Genomic DNA, 21,162 nt, shown 5'->3' on the forward strand with positions numbered 1-21,162 from the left:
CTTGTTTGAAGTCTGTATATAGTTTCACTGTAATATCAAGCCACTGTGCTAAACAGTATTTATGAGTTGCCACACAATGTTGCTTTAAATAATGCAGTGTGTGGCTTTTGTCTTGTATTTTTCAAGATATAGCTCTTGTGTCTTATTTAAATAAAGTTATTAGCAAAACCAAACCATACATATTGTAAGTTTGTCTTGAAAAGATCAAGATTCTGATAGCTGAAAGCCATTAGCTCTGATTTGCCTCCAGGTGTGATTGTTTTATTTCTCTTGGATTTAGGCATGCTAGTGTTCTGTGTCCTGGCTTTCATTATTGTCAACCTTCTCTGTACTTCTTACATATGGTTATTCAATGGAGTTGTTACGTTTAGTTTAAAAAACAATGCAGTTTACTATACATTTACATTGATATCAAGAATGTGTACATTAGATTAGAAGAGAGGAGAGACCTGTTAATAGCACGCCTGATGCCTTTAAGAAAACTACTACAGGTAATGTTTGAATAAATTATTATTTGTCTCCTGGTATTATTTACCAAGGGAAAAAAAAATATCAGTTGTATGACTCAATCCCATTTAAAAAAAAATAAAAAATAGACACAGGTATATTTAATTTATTTAATCCGAGTACAGTTTTACATCCCCTAATAATTACAATGAATCATAAGTACATTACAAATTAAAAATGGTCTCGGCATTAACATAACATACATTTGCCTTTCAGTTTGATTACATCAACAGAACTTCACAAAACTTGTGGTTAAACATGCTGTAGAGATACAGTACATAAATCAGAGAGAACAGAATTCAGTCCAGACGAAGGCTGTTATACTGTATCAATAAAACCAACATTAACAGCCATAAATACAGTATGTCTTCAAACCTTTGGGTAAGATTATCAAGTTGTATTTTGGGTTAAACAAGTATGACACAATCGGAGGATACATACTATAATGAATACTATGAATCTAGAATTAATATGGGTAATGATTATGGACAGTACTAGGATGCACACCAAAACCAGGTCTGTCTTCCTTTTAAGGAAGTAAAAAAACGGTACAGTACAAGTTTGTATTTTAATTTTCAGGCACAGGGGAACTATACTAGCAGTTTCAGGATCTACTATATTATTGGCACATTATTATATTAAAAAAAAAAAAAAAGTTTTCAGTGTTCCTGCTTTGAAGCTTGTAAAATCAAAAGGTTTAAAATCTGGTTGTTATTGTGTATAAAACAGTTAATATAAACGTATTTATGACAAATGCCTTACAATCTGTATTTTTATGATTGTATCCTTAAATTAAAAAAATAAAAATACAAATCTTTGATTATCTGAGGTAGGCAACATGTCAGTGTATGTAACATATATACTTGAACTGCATTGCAGATATCAGTATTCCTCTTTGTAAATGCAACTATTTGAAGATTGATTTGATACTGGATTGTTAATAACAAAATAGTTATGAATAGTTTACACTTTCAGTATTTAATTCTATTTAAATCATACACAGATTTAGTAGCACTGTTCATCCTCTTAGTTTTTAAAATGATTTTCTGTTTAAAACTTTTGGTTTAATAAAAACTAGAAAAAACTCAAAAACGTACTAATAATATTGATGGCACATTTATGTTTAATGGCAAGTGATGCAATTGGTAACAACAAAAACTGTTGGAAAGGCAAAAAAACAAGTAAATGCATTTCTTATTTGGCAATGTATATTCAAATCATTTGTCATCTTTTGCAGTAATATTTACAATTAATTTAAAATATTGGACTAAAGGCTATAAACAGTTTGACAATATTACACCCAGTAATTTTAATGGCATGGCATACAATTTAGGATTTTAGTATAGTGTACTTATGAGCTGATTGCAACTGTTCGTCTGCATTATAAACTGCAGAGCAGAAACCACATGACACTCATGCATTGAGCAGCTCATGCTCTTTGTCCGTTTTTCCAACAGCGTCGGGGTTCGATAATGGATCCAAATCGGCAAATAAGCTGAACCAAGCAGACAGGTCTGCAGCTGGTTTTGGAGTTTCTATAAATAAAAAGGGGAAATTAATGAGCTTTTCCAATCAATTTTTAATAAACACAATCTTCCAGTAACATATTCCAATTAACCATTTAAAGGGTTTTGTGCATATACTGTATTGTGTATCACATGTTTGCCTTTTGAAATCAAGTCAGATTTCCAAACCTTTTGCTTTAGTAAATTTTCATCAGCATAAAGCAGCACTGTATTTTTTTAATTTAATCGATTAATCTTAATTTCCTGTAGATCTAACATAGTTCATCAGTGCCGAGTAAGAAATAAGTTGGCTACATACTGGATCCCTTTATCGATGTATTAATTTATAGTTTAATGGATCACATTTATGTAGTAACAAAAGAAAGTTCTGTACATTTGGACTAGTTTAAATGCCTAGTGAAAATGGGGCCTCAGCATGCTGTGTATATTGTTTTGAAAAGGGAGCAGAAATGTACAGTAAATAAATAATATGATCAACAGCCACACTTTGAACGTATGTTTCCAATAAATGTAATTTGGTAATTTGTATATATATATACGATATATAAGCATATATATATATATTATATATATATATTTATATATATAATTATATATGTGTGACTAGGAATATTTAAAACACATGTCTGTCTGTGTCAACTATTCGTCTGTAAAATGTGGAAATGTAAAGTATAGAGTAGAATAATTGTGAGTAACAGTTTGCCGCTGATAGAATTTAAGAACCATCACCATTAGAAACAAATATGCTACGGTGTTAGTTTTATCTGTCACACTGATTTTAAAAGGATTGCACAGCTAAGCAACTGTGAAACGATTTCCACCTATAGGAAGCCATAATAATCATCACCTAATCAGCTCAAGGATATTTCATGCAGAAAGCAGCTGGGATTCTTACCTTTCACCGAGGTCTTGGTAATAATATTCTGATTAGATCTGTCGGACTGCTCCACTGACTCTGGTGTTGCTGGCTGTGTGCTGCTTGATGCCCAGTCTGGAACGAGAAATGCAGTGGTGTCCAAACGCAAGCCTACTTCTTGTGTTACACTTCAGTATGAAATTATATACATTACAATAATAAAAATATACCAATGGACTTTTGTTTCAGCATAAGGTGGCTATTTATTCATTTTTAGGCTTGAGTATCTGCAATTTATCTTTCTGCAGGCACATTTACACCAATCAGTATTTCATTACAAAAGTCTCAGATCAAGTGAACTTTACTCATAGAACAGTGAGACAGTATTTCATACTAAGATCTTGAAGTGTACCGTCTCCATCATACATTAACCTAAAAAGTCACAGGACCTCAACGTCCGCCATATTGAATCTGAGAACAATGTCAAGGTTATCAAAACATTTAGCCTGCCGTGTGTAAAACCTTGCCTTGAAATCAATACCTCAAATGTTCTTTGCTATAAAAGGGCTGTAAGGGTTATTTATTTATGGTGGCAGATTTATTTACACATAAAAAGAATCACCAATTAATTAAAAAATATGCTACTAAACTCTGGTAAAGCAATCAGTTGCTGATACACTGCACACATATTCCTATGAAAGAGACACTTAGTGTGACCAAAACAGTTCATAGTTTGTGTTGACGGCACTACCACTTACCAGCAAATGAAGACTGCAAATTATTCATGTTTTGGTCAAGCAGTTGAGAAGGAAGGAAGCCTGAAGAAGAAGAAGAAGGGTCATCTTGGAGTGCCTCTCCTGCTGCGGATGTGTTGGCACTGCTCAGAGAAATATCTTCTCCAAATACCGCTTGCCACTGCTTGCTGAAATCCTCATCCTCTAGGGGCGAGGTGTTGAGAATCTCATTCATAAAAGTAATTTCATCCTTGTCGCTGCCATCGTGCTCTTGGGAGTCGATGAGCAGGTCCTGGGAGGCTGAAATAAAATGGGAAATAGGGTCTAGTAAAAAATAAAAGCTGTATAGAAATAATAATAAAAAAAAACACACACACATATATTGTAACACTGGTGTTAATTGGTTCGTATGGATTAACCCCTTTGCAGCCTCCATCAGCTGTGTTTGATTCCCCTAGTGGTCTACGTGTAGCCGCTGTAGGTCAAAAGTGGACTGGTAGCTTTGTCACTATGTGTCAGTTTGTAGACAGGCTTCAGGGCAAGGAGTGGGGGAGCTACTTCAAGGTTCTGAAACATTCCATACTATATGAAGTTCAGAGAGGATATGACATGATAATACATAATGGGACATATACACACACACACACACATCAAGATAGAAAGCATGTAAAATATGTACCTGTATTTGCCTTGCCACTTAAATCCACATCTTCAAAACCAGACAGAATATCTTTCCCATGTGTATTTAGGGCTGCAGCTTAATATATAGAAAGGAGACATACTTTAGCACTATTCATCGACAGAAACAAATGCCACCCTGTAACAGAGGCAGCATCCTGTCACTGGCTTTTCGGGCCCATGTGTGTGTGTGTCTGCAGGAGAGAGTTAAGATGCTCCACCTGGGACATGCTTCCTGTTGTGTTTGTTTACGAGAAACGGCAGTTCTGGATTTACAGGCTGTTGGTCCCAAACCAGCAGTCAAGTCTGCATGGTTGAGTTTGCAAGGGAAGAAGAAAACGAAAAAATAGTTGGGGTAATTTTGGCTGGGGGTCTCCTCTGGCTCGCAGAGAACCTTCCTCAAAGCCAGGCCTCTAAGATTGGGACGTGAGCTTCACTTCCCCCAGAGGAAGACCATTGCAGAGGTGGTGCAACATAGTAGAGGAGGAAGGGATGATGGAGGAAATGAAAAATCAAGACTGAGAATAAGGGCATGAACTAGGTTTATATAAACAGAGAGAGCAAAGTACAGAGAAGTCCTTGAGGAAAACCTGCTGCCTCTACAAGAAAGCTGAAGCTGGGACGGAAGTTCACTTTTCAGCATGACAACGAGCCAAAGCTACACTGGAGTGGCTAAGGAACAAAAAAGGTAAATGTCCTTGAGTGGCCCAGTCATAGCTCCGACCTTGTTGTCCATCAACGCTCCCCAAGGAACTTGACAGAGCTTGAACAGTTTTGTAAAGAAGAATGGTCACATACTGCCAAATCTAGGTGTGCAAAGTTGGTAGACACCTATCCCAACAGACTCACAGCTGTAACTGCTGCCAAAGGTGCTTCCACTAAGTATTGACTCAGGGGGATGGAGACTTATCCAATTATGATCTTTCAGTTTTGTATTTTGTATGGTGTGTAGATAAGTGGAAAAATCCTCATTTAAATGCATGAAACTCTGAGGCACTGGCACAACAAAATGTGAAAAAAGTTCAAGGGGGTGTAGATTTTCTATAGGCACTGTACACATCAATATAAAATCAGATCAGAAACTAAATAATATAGAACATGTTTGTTTTACCTGGGCTGACAGGCTCATTGTGGTTACCATCATCTAATGAAATCAGCCTAAAATAGAAAAAAACAATGTGGATTTAAACAGAAGGATTTAAAATACATGAAAGTACAAATTTAATGTTATATAGTGATGTGGCTAGCCTTGAGTCAAATAATTCTCAATAATAGGCTCTAGATATCTGTTGGGTCCTGATTTACAGATTCACTGTACAGATAGTGGGTTATTCAAAAGCACTGATCCACTTTCACTATGAAAATTGTCATATATATATATATATATATATGCACGCACAGGTTCGACTGAGAGCAGTTAATTGTATAAAAAAGATTTGCTAAACGAATGTGTTCAGTCTAGTATGAGCACTCGTGCATCATTCATGCTATTTACCTGGTCTTACTAAAGTTTCATTCTCGTAAATGTTTTTTGCAACTTGTGTCTATGGATATTTCTCATTTCCTCTAAATAATTAAAGAGTTCAGTCATTATCACACCGTTCCATAATCGTTCAAGTCACGTCATGACCAAGGTTGATGGACTATACCTTCAGTGACATAACATCACAACTGGGTGTTCTCAACACGTACTGTATTGGGTCCAGTATAGTCAAGAGTTGTGAGGTTTACAGATGCTGTCTGAACAGGTGTGTCTTGAGGAGGCACTGAAAGGTGGTTAGGGACTGAGCAATCTTGATATCCGTGGGTAGGTTGCTCCACTACAGAGGGGCAAGGGTGGAGAAGCGGGCTCTGTAAGCGGGGGAGCTGGGGGGGGAGGTACAGCTAATCTGCTGGTGGTGCAGCAGAGGGAGCGAGAGGGGGTGTAGGGAGAAACGATAGTCTGGAGATAGGAGGGAGCAGAAAGGTCACAACAGCGATAGGCGAGTTTTTAATTGGATGCAAGCAGTGATAGGGAGCCAGTGCAGAGAGTGGAGCAGCGGTGTAGCATGGGAGAAACAAGGAAGGGAAAAGACAAGGCGAGCAGCAGAGTTTTGGATGAGCTAAAGCAGACAGATGGCAGAGGCACGGTGGTCGGCCAGGAGGAGTTGCAGTAGTCACAGTGGGACAGTACCAGAGCCTGAACTAGGAGCTGTGTGGGGTAGTTGGTGAGAAGTAAGAGTGTCCCACAGTAGAGATGTGCAGGAAATATCTGGAGAAGCAGAGGCTTTCTACTTCCTATAATGGCCACGGGAAGATTTATATGGCCTGATAACATATTTATATTATCCTTGGCCATGCTTAAAAAGGGCCTGTCTTCCAAAAGGTGATTAAATTGGCTAAGCCTGCAAAGACATCTGCCAGCTGTGAAAACCCCTACCGGGGTATGCGCCTCCCAGCTGCCGAACAGGATTGATAGTCTGTCTTGTCTCCTTCAAATGGGACAAGGACTTATTAAGACCAGTCCCTTGGGTCTTTTTTTTCACGATCACTAACAAACAAACCCAAGCAACCGGGAGTTCATTGTGTGTAGAGTTCATCATACAAAATCTTATTTACATCCCAGCACTCTGCTGTTATGGAAAAAAAAAAATACCACTGAGCAATGAAACCTGGCAGGTGAAGAACCCAAAAGAATGATGTGCTTGTCACTGATGCCTATTTGCATTTACTGTTAAGTGTGTATACTATTTGTCTTGAGAAGGGGTCCTATTGTAAAATAAAGTTTTCAAGGGGAAACAAGACCGTTGACATCCTTCAATTTGATTATATGTTGTGTTGGCATTACCCACCAGATAGGAGCAGTGCATCTAACTGGTAGGTCTATTTCTTAAATATTTACAACACATAGTCGGTATACATATTAATAAATACCAGATGGACTTACTGATCATCCATGTCGGGTGTTTTCTTGGAGGTATTTCCCTTAATTTTCTTTTTACCTTTTTTCTTTTCTCCTTGATCAAGAAGTTTATTCATAGGATCTTGCAAACTCTAAAAGCAAAACAACAAACCAAAAAACTGTAAATTTGCATGGAAGGCAATAAAAATGAGTAAAAGAGGAACAATAATATTTAATATAATCTTCATTCTTTCCAGAGTATCACGAGTCAGAAAGAGGTGATCAAAGTGTTTTATTTCAGTTAACTGTATGCAGGACACCTAAAAGTGAGACTGTTTGCATTCAGTGCGATTTAAATATCAGTTGAGAATGATCAAATCCTAATCATTTACACATATTTCACAAAAAAGAAAAGATGATGCAGTTGTACAATGACAACAATAAAATGATTACAATAAAAGTATATATATATACAAATCGACACCACACTTTGGAAAGTCTTGCAACAAAAATAAAAACAGAAACCCACAAAGACAGGAAACTGACTATTTATAGACCTGCACTGCCGAGTTCCTCCTCATGTCTCTTGATGGTATATGTTTAAAACCATCAGTTCATGCTGTTACTTTCGACCTTGCGTTTCTAACGAGTACGTCAGTGACACACAGCCATCACCATGACTGTAAATATTAAACTTAGAGCTGTCGATATCACAAATAAAAATAGATCACCAGCTCTACTGTAGATCCACAATCTACACAATGGCAAACCATACCACACCACATTCGGATGCTGAACAAGTCAGGTTTTTACCATGTTTCATCACAGTTGCACAGATGGTTCTCAGAATATATACAGTACATCCATAACTTCAAAACACTCTTTCAGCAGTCTAATGTATAACTATAAGCAGCTAAATCAAGCAGAGAAATGTTACGGCTAGTTAGAAAAGTGTTAGAAAAACCTTGTTAGAAAAGTGTTACACACAATGCCTAAAGACTGAAAGAGTGAGTGGTGGCTGAATCTGCCAATATCCTTTGCTTGGTTTGCTTTTCATAAGGTTGTTTTTTTTGGTAGCCACCACCCTTCCACCCAGCCTTTGTTAACACAGCGCTATCCCTACATAGCTTTCATTCAGTGTCGCATACTTTTTTTTTAGGCCATTTGCTAACTGTTTCCTTCAAGCCTTCAATTTATCACAAGAATTACTGGCGTGCACCTAAAATGTCTGCTGTAGTCCATAGCAGACATTGCTATTTGGTTTTACTTTAATTTTCAAAAATGTATTTAATTTATATACCACAACTTTTGCACACTACTGTAAATAAAATGAGAGCAACACACTTACTCACGTCCTGTGGTGGTTGTTCTGGTAGGACAACCCTTTAACCCACTAACTGAAAATGTTTTTGTAATTAAGACAATGGTGCACAAACAACATCGAAATCCAAACATATGAACATTAAAACAAAACAGTTTACATATATAAAAAATAAACAACAACAACAATAATAACAAATAATAATAATAATAACAACAATAATAATAATAATAATGCCATCTAGTGAAAAGCACAGATTACACAGAAGATGGCTTAAGCACATCTTTATCGAACAGTAACAGCGTCACTTCAGAAGCAGCAATGGGCTACATTTACTGTTACACAAAATCAAAAGGGCTCAATGCGTATGGGGCATACTGTAGAAGCTTGGTATCTACCTTGGCGCCACAGAGAGCTTGTATTCTTGCACATGTTTTGTTTCTCAGTGACATGTGTTCATGTGCTCATCACTTCCTTCATCTTTTTTGCTCTATAAAACAAGGCGAACCTGCAGGTACTTTGGTAGTGAGTGATCACCCACCCCACACCCCTCTTTGGAACATCAAGTGAGTGACTGTTTATACAGCATAGCACAGTGTAAACAAAACATTACCACTGTAGTAGACTATTTCTTAATAATTTGTGATTACATTTAACTAGCTTAAACTCCAACTAGCTTAAACTTAACTAGCTTAAACTCTTACTGTTTGTACTGCTTCTCCAGTTATCTTCTTTAAGCTTAAATACATATTCACCAAAACTAAGCAGAAACATTCCTTTACAGACCTGTTAAAAAACCACACAGGACTGCCCAGCCCCTTCACCCAGTTTTTCACCGTTTTCATGAAGCCAGTAAGGAAAGGTATTGCTGGCACAGCTTTTTTCACAACACGCCACATAATTAAATGTTTCCTTCAGAAATGAAATGAAACGAAACCTGTCAAATCTTTTGGGGATTACAGTGTGGTTGTTACGAAACTGTCGCACATATTCAGCATCAAATAACTGGTTACACATGAAGAAAACTATACAGGCATTAAGGGATTTTGACCAGTTAAACACAGGTTGTTAACGATATTTTTTAATCCAGCTGACTACATACTGTAGGGAACATATGTGTTTTACAGTACCTTATTACTAAGGACACTTTTCAGTGTAAAATCCCAGTTTCTGTGAATGGATGGATCAACAAATTGAGTACATAAACAGTTATTAACCAAACCAAAATTATTTGATTTTTTGTAACTAACGCAACATTTGACAATGAAAAGAATTTCCACAGCCAAGCTACCAAAACGTCAAAGTACAATTAGCCATGTGCTTAACTTTAACTAATAACAATACACTTTACTCACATCTACTTTGCATCAAAATGAATCGCAAGCTGTAACCTCAAACAGTTACTTTGGAAAGTCTTAGCTGATCAAGTTATATGAAATGGAGAATGCATGAAGACTAGAATTACTAGAATTGCAAACAACCTTCTCGTGGGAAATGTGTTACTATAAATGTTTTTTTTTTTTTTTTTAATTAGAGAATCATTCATTTGTATCATGGTGTTCTAACTCTTTCAAGCATGCCATACAACACCTGATGATTCACGAAGCATGCTGTGCTAACATTAGCATGGTTTACATAGAACTAAAATAGAAATACGTCCATTAATCTTTCAGATGAAGTGGACAAAAACCCAGAAGGGAGTGTTTGTGAACAAAAACAGCACATCCCCAGGGGCATAATGCAAGTGGAATGACAGCTGCGATCGAACAGTTTGTAAACATGAGGTACATTTGTTCTTAATACATTTTAATTTGAATAAATATCTTGGTATTTTTGGTAGGGAACTATGATCTTCCAGGCTATCATAGTAGAGCACATAAAGTTCATTGCTGGGGGCGTGCCAGTTAGACTTTGAAAAGCAAGATTGTTAGGCCAAGATTTTGCACCATTTACATCTACATTAAACAGCTTTAAAAATTAAAAAAAAAAGTTTCTGGACTGAAATGAGTAAGGTTTTAAAATGTAAAATATAATATGAAGTATGGTGAGAGGTTAAATCAGTGGCCAAAAAACTGATTTTTTAAAATTGGACAACATCAATATTCTAAGTAGACAGAGAGAATCATAGAATATGACGGTGCACCAAGGTGAAAACACGATCTCTAAACTTGTGGCCTGTATCACTGATGTGACCAGACGTTACAACACTCAACTGTGGTTCGGAAAAGGATTATAAAACGGTCGGAATACATGACTCGGCCATATGCTTCAATCATGGGAGACATCTAGGATTACAGCTATGATGAAGGAAAATTAGGTAATTATATAGGGTGATACAAAACATTTTGCCATAGCTGCAGTTTGTTCTTGTCTTTTGTATAAGAACTGAAAATTGTTTGCCAGGGTACTGTTGCATTATTTTAAAAAAAAGTAGAGATATTTAATTAATTGCACAAGTTAGCATCGATTGATTTAAAATGTATGTAAATCAGTTCATCTATTCCGCACGAGTTACCATGAATGAAATGTAGTAAAAGTGAAGGGCTGCCACCGTCGTCAATATGCCTCAATGTGTTTTATATCCCTGCATAATTAAGAAAGCAGATTTTCCCAGCATGGGAGTTCTGCATTGCAAATAATGAATACTGTCAGCCTCCTCATGTGGGGCAAAGCAGCAGTTTATAATAGCTGCATCTCATGCCTGTACTGCCAAATGTGGGCACAATAAATGCCCGTGAGGTAAAGACAAGTGGTCCATTCAATTGAGTGAAACAGCATGTTGTGGTTGTCTGGCTTTTGTGCAGGGCAAGCCTAATCCCCTTTTGATTTGTTTTTTAATCAAGGTTGTTGTGCTAAAGCAAAATTTGCAAAGTTTTTTGGAAAGAAAAACATAAAGGGATCACACATTAATATACAATGTATACACTGTAAAAATCTACCAAACATTAAGAGAACAAGGCAAAGTGCACTGGGTATTTTGAAACTTAAAAGTAAAAGTTAGTTAGGGGTGTACAAATACTTGGATTTTCCAAGTAATTCTCTTTGTTAGGTATTAACAAAACATGTTCATTTCTTAACACAAAACAAAGCGACACCTCATTTGCACTTGTTTACACAATAGAGTACCAACCAAAAACATATAGAATATAAACATTAATATAGACGCCATCGCAATCAAACAAGCTAAAACACTTGTATTTTAGAAGCGACTGTATGTCTTTCCTTTCTTTCATCCTTTTGATTTCACTTTGCTCATATACCTTAAAAATGGTTAATCATGACAGCAAACTGTGGGATTGTAGTCTTGGGCAAGATTTTAAAAACACTTACCTTCACATCTCTAGTTTTTTTTTTTTTTTTTTTTTTTTTTTTTTTTTGCTAGGTTTTCAAAACATATTTTCATTGTCAGCCTACAGTCCTGGTACGACAATAAAAATGTCAAAAAGTCACGACCCCCAAACATTAAAAATATTAGGCTGCCAATTAAAATGGTTTATGATATATTCTTCTGCTTATATTTATGACCCATTACTCCCTAAAAAGTGCTTCACGCAAACCTGTTAGTAAGGACAGTAAACGTTTTACCTTTATCATTGTAAATTCATATGGTTGATAGCCCTTGAAACTTTCATGGATGGCTGCCATTGTGTGAGAAGTTTTTTCCCAGAAGTGGAGAAGTGTGGTCTATAAACAAAGAACAAAGTAAATATTAAAGACACTGCTACAGTAGTCAAATTACTTTCATGGTTATCTTGAGACAAAAGATGATAGGAGAAGAAAAACAATAGCTGTCCCGATGTAGGCATTCATTTTTTCTTAGCTATAGTACCTGATAGGTTGTTAGCACATGGGACAGAAGATTACATCGACTTGCTCCAAGGAGATCCACTTTTTGGCACACATCATTCTTCAGTTTGTCAAAACTTGTTTTAGAATTACGAACCTGAGACTGAACCTTAAATAAAATGTAAAAAAAAACATAAATTACAGTAGAAAAACAGTAAGTAAGTAAGATGGCACTGATACTTTTTTTTTATTACAGACAATGATGCTGCTGCCATCTGCTGGACATTTCTGGAGCAGTTCTTTATTAACTCCCATTGGACTTTGGTGTTTGCTGGATAAAACTGCACTTTTTAATTCACAATTTTGCAGATGTTCTCACTTTTCTCCACTTCAGTCATTTGATTTCTTATACACACACACACACGTTCATATTCATGAGGACAGCTAATCAATCCTCAGTACTCTATGAACGTTTATGATGTATCCTTTATTTATGTTATGATAGATGCAGATTTATTTCTACAAATATTTCCTTTCTTTATTTATTAGGTCACCACTGTATATTTTTATATATATATATACACACATACACACACATACACACCCCCTACACCCCCTTGAACTTTTTTCATATTTTGCTGTGTCAGTGCATGAGTTTCATGCATTTAAATGATGATTTCTTTCCCCCCACTTATCAATACACCATACTGTAAAGGGGAAAAAAGTTTTTATTGAGAAAAACATTATATATTAAAAATATAAAAACTGAAAGATCATAATTGGATAAGTCTCCGCTCCCCCGAGTTAATACTTGGCAGCAATTATAGCTGTAGGTATTCTTGGGATGGGTCTCTACCAACTTTGCACACCTAGACAACCTTGTACTTGGCTTGATTCATGCGTCCTTCACAAAGACAAATCTGCCCGATTCCAGCCTTGCTGAAGCACCCCCAGATGAGTCCAATTTTCAGCTTTGCCCAACACCTGGTCGTCTGATGGTTAGACGGAGATCTGGAGAGGCCTACAAGCCACAGTGTCTCGCACCCACTGTGAAATGTGGTGGAGGATCGGTGATGATCTGGGGTTGCTTCAGCAAGGCTGGAATCGAGCAGCTTTGGCATGAATCAAGCCAAGTAAAAGGTTGTCCTGGAAGAAAACTTGCTTCCTTCTGCTCTGACAATGTTCCCCAACTCTGAGGATTGGTTTTTCCAGCAGGACAATGCTCCATGCCACACAGCCAGGTCAATCAAGGTGTGGATGTAGGACCACCAGATCAAGACCCTGACAAAGCTGAGCTGCTTGAATTTTTGCGCCAGAAATGGCATAAAGTCACCCAACATCAACGTGAAAGACTGGTGGAGAGCATGCCAAGACGCATGAAAGCTGTGCTTGAAAAATAGGGTTATTCCACCAAATATTGATTTCTGAACTCTTCCTAAGTTAAAACATTAGTATTGTGTTGTTTAAAAATGTGAACTTATTTTCTTTGCATTATTCGAGGTCTGACAACACTGCATCTTTTTTGTTATTTTCACCAGTTGTCATTTTCTGCAAATAAATGCTCTAAATGACAATATTTTTATTTGGAATTTGGGAGAAATGTTGTCAGTAGTTTATAGAATACAACAAAAATGTTCAATTTACCCAAACACATACCTATAAATAGTAAAACCAGAGAAACTGATAATTTTGCAGTGGTCTCAATTTTTTCCAGAGCTGTGTGTGTGTGTGGTGTGTATGTATATATATATATATATATATATATATATATATATATATATATATATATATATATATATAGTTTCAAGTTTTCACCTGAATAGTTTGTACTTTAAATTGACAACAGAAAACTACTGGTGGCATGTTGGCATAGGGGAGAGTTGACATGTTACCTCAGCATACTGTAGAGAAAGTTTGACAAAGCCAAGCCCCAGTTTCCAATGTGCATTTTCAAAACATCTTCATGAATATTAATGCATGTTAAAGGTTCCTGACGATTCACACTGCATAACACCGTGTAACAATTTATTTGATTTATTTTTTGGTTCCTGGGTAGTAAGTGTTATTTCCTAATTGCTTATGTCTCAAAAGAATAGAAAATGGCTATTATTCCCCACAAACTGTGCTTTTGTGACCAGGACAGTGATATTTTTAAATTTACCTATTTTCCAGAACATTCCAGATAGATTCAGAGCTGAGTAAACTTGGAGTAACTTCTAGAACTTTCTACAACTTTCCAGTAATATAAATAGTAGTATAAATACAGGGGCCTTAAGCCCACCAGTTCAGTTTAGTTCCAGCTGCCTAAGTGGATACATATCTGCATTTTTCTGAGATGGCATCAAGAGGCTGCAATGGTGGCATTCCTGATGGGTCTCCAAGGCGGTTTTACCAAGTTTCCCTGCTATCTTTGCCTTTGGGACAGCAGGGACACCAAGGCGCACTACCACAGGCAGGACTGGCCACAGTGGACCGAGTTCTCTGTGGGGAGGAACAACGTCAAGTGGAAGCCACTGGTGGACCCCTGGAAGGTGCTGATGCCACCACTGCACATCAAATTGGGCCTTATGAAACAATTTGTCAGAGCTCTAGATAAGGAGCCGGCAGCCTTCAAGTACCTTCAAGACTCCTTCCCTAAGCTGTCTGAGGCAAAGGTCAAAGCCGGTGTCTTCGTCGGACCACAGATAAAGAAGATCCTGGAGTGCAATGAATTCCCCAAGAAGCTCATTAGTAAGGAGAAAGTGACTTGGAACAGCTTTATCGCAGTGGTTCGGGGCTTCCTGGGCAATCACAAGGCCGAAAACTATGTGGAGCTGGTTGAGACTCTGGTGAAGAACTACGGCACAATGGGCTGTAGGATGTCCCTCAAAGTCCATATCGTTGATGCTCATCTTGATAAATTTAAGGAGAACACGGGAGCGTACTCGGAGGAGCAAGGCGAGCGCTTCCACCAGAATATACTGGACTTTGAACGCCGCTACCAAGGACAGTATAACGAGAACATGATGGGATACTACATTTGGGGGCTGATTCATGAAAGTGATTTACATTATAATCGTAAATCTCGAAAAACTACTCACTTCTAAATCTTTTGTAGTCATTTTTGTATTACTTTAGTATAAATACATGTTAATTTGGATTCATATGTTGTTTTTTTCTGACTTTATGTGAACGAAAAGACACAAATTCGTTTTCTCATTGGAAACAGGTACATTTCAAAATATCACTGTCCTGGTCACAAAAGCAAAGTTTGTGGGGAATAATAGCCATTTTCTATACCTTTGACGCATAAGCAATTAGGAAATAACACTTACTGCCCAGGAACAAAAATTGTGTTACATAGTGTAATCAATGAAAGGCGTGATGTCAGTAGAACAAGGGGCACCTTTTGTTTGAAAAATGTCAAACGTTACTGAAGAATAAACCAGAACTTTCTCCCTTGTTGGTACGAAACTGGGGTTAAAAAAAATAATAATAATAAAATAATTACAGCCCTTTCACATTTGGATGAACAATTAGTAATTAGTAAGCCATGTTTTCAAGGTAGGCATTTTGAATCACTTATTTGAAATTCCACTTGGGGTAGTCTCAAGTCCAGTTCTAAATTAGATCGCATCAGGTAGTGCGGTTTATCAGAAGTGAGGACGCTGTAATACCAAACCACACTTTTTGAGTATCCCCCAATATCCCAAAAGGCTTTCTGATATTTTGGTGCATGTACATTACAAATAGAGTACTCAGAACAGGCACCTGAAGGAGTTGAGAACGACTAATAATATCAATACTAATACCATATTCAATTTCTGAGGCTTGTTGTAAAATGGTGGATGATGGAGAGACGTGATCAGATGACTAAATCAAGGCACAATGATATCTGGAGCGATGAAATCAGTCAAGGAGAACTTCAGAGTAAAAAACTGCACACATTATGATAAAATGTACCTTGTGTTTTTAAGAAACAAAGCCATAACATTCATCCTAAGAAGCGCTATGTCTTCCGTGGGCACGGGCTCCATATTTGCCAGGTTGTAAACATAAAATACAGTGCATGGTGGGATAATGTCATATCAAGTCCCTCAGCCCAATGCGCTGCTAGGAACTGTAACTGGACTATTTTAATAGTGTTTCTAAGCATTAAGCCCGACTAACTATGAAACGGTACTTTAGTGTGGATGCTTTGAGATGGATTAACAAACGTTTTTGAGTACAGTTCTCGTGATAGTGTGGACAGGGCCTAGACGGTAAAGCAACTTACTTATCACTATTAAATACACGCGCTACAACTTTACGACAATATTTTTTTAAAAAGACATACCATGATCATGCAAACTATGTGCTTTTGCTACCTTTTTCTAGATTGTGCATATAAATGACAGTGCTTCATAAAGCAGCTCACTGCCTAAAAAGAAAAGCCGTGTTCTAACAAAAAAGTAATGATTGCATTAGGGAACCATACAGAACAGACGTAAATAGACTCTGAAAGCAACCAATGAATCAACAGCATCTAAAATGACATACAATGTCGCCATTCAAATGCAGTGAAATGTTTTTAACCTTTCTAACTGTTTGCTCCCTCCAGTGGGAACAACCAGTTACTGCAGCATTCAAGGTTTACTGTGTAAATATAATGCATTAGCATGTACAATCTTCTCCAATACAACAATGCAATGAACATTTACAAACCCGTGCAAAAGTAAAAGAAAGACACACAAAGGTTAATACACACCTTTCTGAACTTCTCCATTTGCTTGAAGGTATCAGGATCAAGTTCCTGAGAAACATCCTTCATCCACAGCAGTGCCCCGCGGTACTCCGTTCTAGACTGCTCCATTCGGTTCACTGTCAGCAAGGTGTCAGAGATAGCCCTGTACCTAAATGTCTCCACTTCATGATAAAGACGACATAAAGGGCTACGTAGAGCAAGTCTTCAAAAGGGGGAAGAGAAAAAAAAATGACACATTATCAGTTAATCTAAACATTTTCTAGCAACCTGCATACAAGTAGTACATAATAACAAATGTATTTAGTACTGAATGAGAATTATACCTAAAGACATGCAAATTAAATATTCCAATTTGTTTTATAATGATAAATTAGTGCTCAGAGTTTTGGACACTTTACAACAATAAACATTGAGTTACACCCAACACATACATTTGAAAGGGATTATCTGTCAAAATATACAAAAGGTTGAGGAAAAACATATCAGTCTTGATGTCATTTTTTAATGCATACCAATGAATGCACTGATAATATAAACCAAATGCAATACCTTTGCTGAGAGGAAAAACAGAGAGCCTTTCCAGTGGCCTGCATCATTTTTCCTGCTCGAGTTTTATCTTGTGAGCCCTGCGTTCTGAGAAATCTCCCCAATTCATTTTCTTCCTGAGATAAAACTAATAGAAATGGGATGCACATTACTTCTGTGCACACCAAGTTCATTCCATACAGATGAATTCATCATACCCGAGTACCGCACAAATCATTTGAAATGTGAGATTACACAAAATTACTTGGAGTGGTATTTTGCAAATAAAGAAGACATTGCATTCTAGTTATAGACAAACTGTGGAGATTTTCTACCCTGCTAGAGATTTGATCACATTCTTTATCAGAAATTATTGAAAGTATCTGAATCTGAGGCTGCAAGGGGATGTGTCCATCTGTATTCTAGATCCTTTTTGGAAATTCCAAAGCATGTTACAGTACTAAAACGTTTAAATCCTTACAGCAAATTCTTCTCTGGTATTGTTCAATGACCTTCAATAGCTCCATGCATGTTCTTTGGACAGAATGGAACACCTAAAAAGTAAAAAAAAAAGCAAAAACAGTTAACAAATCCAAGGCATAATGTAAAGTAAGGGAACTGGATAATATGGGCCCAATTCTGATTACAGGGCAAGGCACTAGCACCAAGGCAAAGGTTGTTAGGGACTAATTACGGGGCACTAGTTGGAACCATAAAGGCATGATCACACTTTGCCATGTGAAGTGAATTTGGTACCATGTTTTGCCCCAAATCTCTCCGTCTGCATTACTGCCAAAAATGTGTGGTGTGGCCTCGTTATTCTTTATCTTCCAAGTACATATTCTTATTAATAAAGGTAACCCTTTTTGCTATTGGCTAATCCACATTCCCAATACTGTCGTTCAGTACAGTATTTACTATATACTCCTGCCAAATGTCTGCATATTTTTCAAAGAAAAACTTGCCAACAGGAAAGACATGGGTCAAAACTTTTTAGTTTTAAAATTTGCTGCCCAGACTTATCTACACTTTCATCTTTAGGAATCAACAGCTTTGCTATGCTTTTAAAAAACGAATTAACTTTTGTAACGTCAAGTGAAATAAACACGCCTTTGTGATAACTTAAATTCCAAGACACCATTCAGAACGACAACAAGTTGACTACGAATGTATTGTTGCCATGATCCAAGAAGCACAAAAATAAAGACATGATTAGCAAAGGACTTGACTAAAGCACACCTCTAGCTTTGCATCTAGGTCTGCGTCAGATGCAACAACATATTCATCTTCTTTCTTCCCTGTCACTTTAATCAGCGTCTGCTTGGTTTTCCAGTATTTCTGCTGAAATTTGTTCACAACAGATGTATCTTGGCTCAAGACATATCGGTCATACTGTTCCCGAGAGTATCCACTGAAAAAATAAAAGGAAACGTTACAACCATAGTACCACCTAAAAAAAGTACAATGTACCATTAGTGAAAACAATACAATACCAAATAGTAAAACTAGCAGCAGCAATGTGAACCGGTAGCAGTGACGTGAACTTGTTATGGCACAGCAGCATGGCAATTTCAAGCCACCACAGATGCAGCACATTTTCATTACCTTTGAAAATTTAAAATTTAAAATTAAAAAGAACTCACTATCGTCTATCCATGTTTCCTGTAATGTCCTTAGAACCTGGAACAAAAATTACATGACTTAATTTTTATAAGTGTACCACATACAGTTCACCCTTTTGTAATATTAAGATAAAAAAAAAGTTAAAGAAAAGCTTACTATATACATTCTAGATAGAGAGATAGATATTGCTTAGACTAGCAGAAAAAATGGCAATATGTTTGCATAAGGAGGAAATGTGTACCTGCTGTTGAAAGTAGAGAATGTGACCAAACAATAACGCCAGCAAGGTCTGTTCTCTGATAAAACTGTGGAGAAAAATAAGAAAAGTTAGAAAAATATCATCAGAAACCAAGTATTTACATTGTAGTGTAGCACTGGACACTGCAGCTTTAACATGCACATGTCACAGGTGTGGGGAACACCTATCACAAAAGGGTAGGCTGTTCAAAAGTTGTAAGAAGAACTATCTTTGCAGGGTGTATTGTAGAGCCATCCCATGCCATACACCCACACAATCCATTTTAGTTTGTAAGATACAGTCCCTTGTAGAACTAAACACTACATGACAGGGCACTGGAAAACGTTTTTTTTTTTTTTCTGCAACATCACCTTCATTACAGGGGTTAAGTCTAAAAGTTGTTTTTTTTTTTTTTTTTTTTTTTTTTCTGTCATGCAGGTATACATGATGTGCAGCATTCAGGTCATAGCATATCATAAGGCAATTTGTTTCTGCATTGTAATCATCATGATCTTTGATCTGTTTTTGGTCTAGTACGACTACTTAACCGTTTCAGTTTGTGCTTTTTTTTTCGTCAGGCCTCTTGCCATTTTGAAGACTGACAGTCGCAGCGCCAATTTTCTGACGTGTACTCGTTATATTATATATATATTATAATATATTATATATATATATCTGATATATTCTATATATATATATATATATTAACCTGGACGTTTCGCTCAACAGTCAAAAACTGTTCACTTGTTTCCGTGTGCTGACACGCCAGAATCAACACAAACTGTTTTTCTTGCATGTGCACCAAGAAGAAAAGGAGTTGGCTCCCTGCATCAGCCTAAATAATTAATACAGCAGCTGAGCGTCTGAGATGTGTAACAAAACAAAATAAATATATATATATACACACAATATTTCTGAGAAACATCAACATGAAACCTACCCAATGAAGATTATATCCTTTGGGTATCCTATAAACATGCCTCCTCCATCGTTACAATAGAATAATCAGGTGTTTCAGTGTCTCAGGCCATACATCAGCTCTGCATGACTCAGTGCTGACGTCAACAATGAATACACAGAACCACGTAGCATTCAGTGGGAGCTGCTCCCCGGACAGCAGAGGGAGGGACTTGGTGCACCTGTTCTTTTAAACAAATATCGTGCTTTAGGGAGTTAGCAAAGGAGTCAGCAGATACTTATTTAAAAATATATACGGTATGCACTGCACTGCATGCAGTGTGTTTACTTTCCACTGCACCGTGTTTATTTTTCATTCTGCGCAGCTTAATGAAAGCTTTTGTGAACACCCCTCGACACCCACCAAAAAAACCTGTTTGTTTATTTATTTATTTATTTATTTATTTCATTTTTGTACGATGCAGTTATACAGTACCTCCTTTGAACCCGATATACAGAATATCTATATATTGTAGCGTTATCGGGATTCAAATGATGGAGACTAAGGCAGGCATCATTTGTAAAGGCTCATGACAAATTTATTTTACAAAAAAAAAAAAAAAAAAACAAACCATCTCGAATTGATTATTGTAATTGTCTATTGTCTAGCATTCCAAGTCAAGTACAAAACTTGTACAAAATGCTGCTGCCAGGATTTTAACTAAAAAAAGAAAGTATGACCATATTGCACCGGTATCGGCAGCCCTACATTGGCTTCCAGTTCAGTTTCAGGCTGATTTTAAGCTTCTGCTCATAACCTACACAGCTGTACATGATCTGCCTCTCTCTTACTTGAATGATCTTCTA

At 36.9% G+C, this 21,162-nt stretch overlaps 1 protein-coding gene across 2 annotated transcripts; it reads right to left on the bottom strand.

Annotated features, from left to right (window-relative positions):
- Positions 1–603: 603 nt before the first annotated feature.
- Positions 604–20,447, bottom strand: ica1 (islet cell autoantigen 1). Of its 2 annotated transcripts, XM_041246251.1 has the most exons (15): positions 20,339–20,447; positions 19,402–19,465; positions 19,181–19,217; positions 18,777–18,948; positions 18,019–18,091; positions 17,562–17,685; positions 17,016–17,214; positions 12,333–12,458; positions 12,089–12,187; positions 7,228–7,334; positions 5,413–5,459; positions 4,303–4,380; positions 3,648–3,923; positions 2,929–3,024; positions 604–2,042 (listed from the first exon to the last, which is right to left on the bottom strand). In XM_041246251.1, exons 3-15 carry the CDS (start codon positions 19,192–19,194, stop codon positions 1,921–1,923), a joined length of 1,533 nt encoding a protein of 510 aa, XP_041102185.1. In that variant the 5' UTR covers positions 19,195–19,217; positions 19,402–19,465; positions 20,339–20,447; the 3' UTR covers positions 604–1,920. The 2 variants fall into 2 exon arrangements, with proteins under 2 accessions (XP_041102185.1, XP_041102186.1); XM_041246252.1 differs by lacking the exon at positions 4,303–4,380.
- Between the last annotated feature and the right edge of the window lie 715 nt (positions 20,448–21,162).

The sequence above is a fragment of the Polyodon spathula genome, chromosome 3, assembly GCF_017654505.1.
Source record: "Polyodon spathula isolate WHYD16114869_AA chromosome 3, ASM1765450v1, whole genome shotgun sequence".
Lineage (NCBI taxonomy): Eukaryota > Metazoa > Chordata > Actinopteri > Acipenseriformes > Polyodontidae > Polyodon > Polyodon spathula.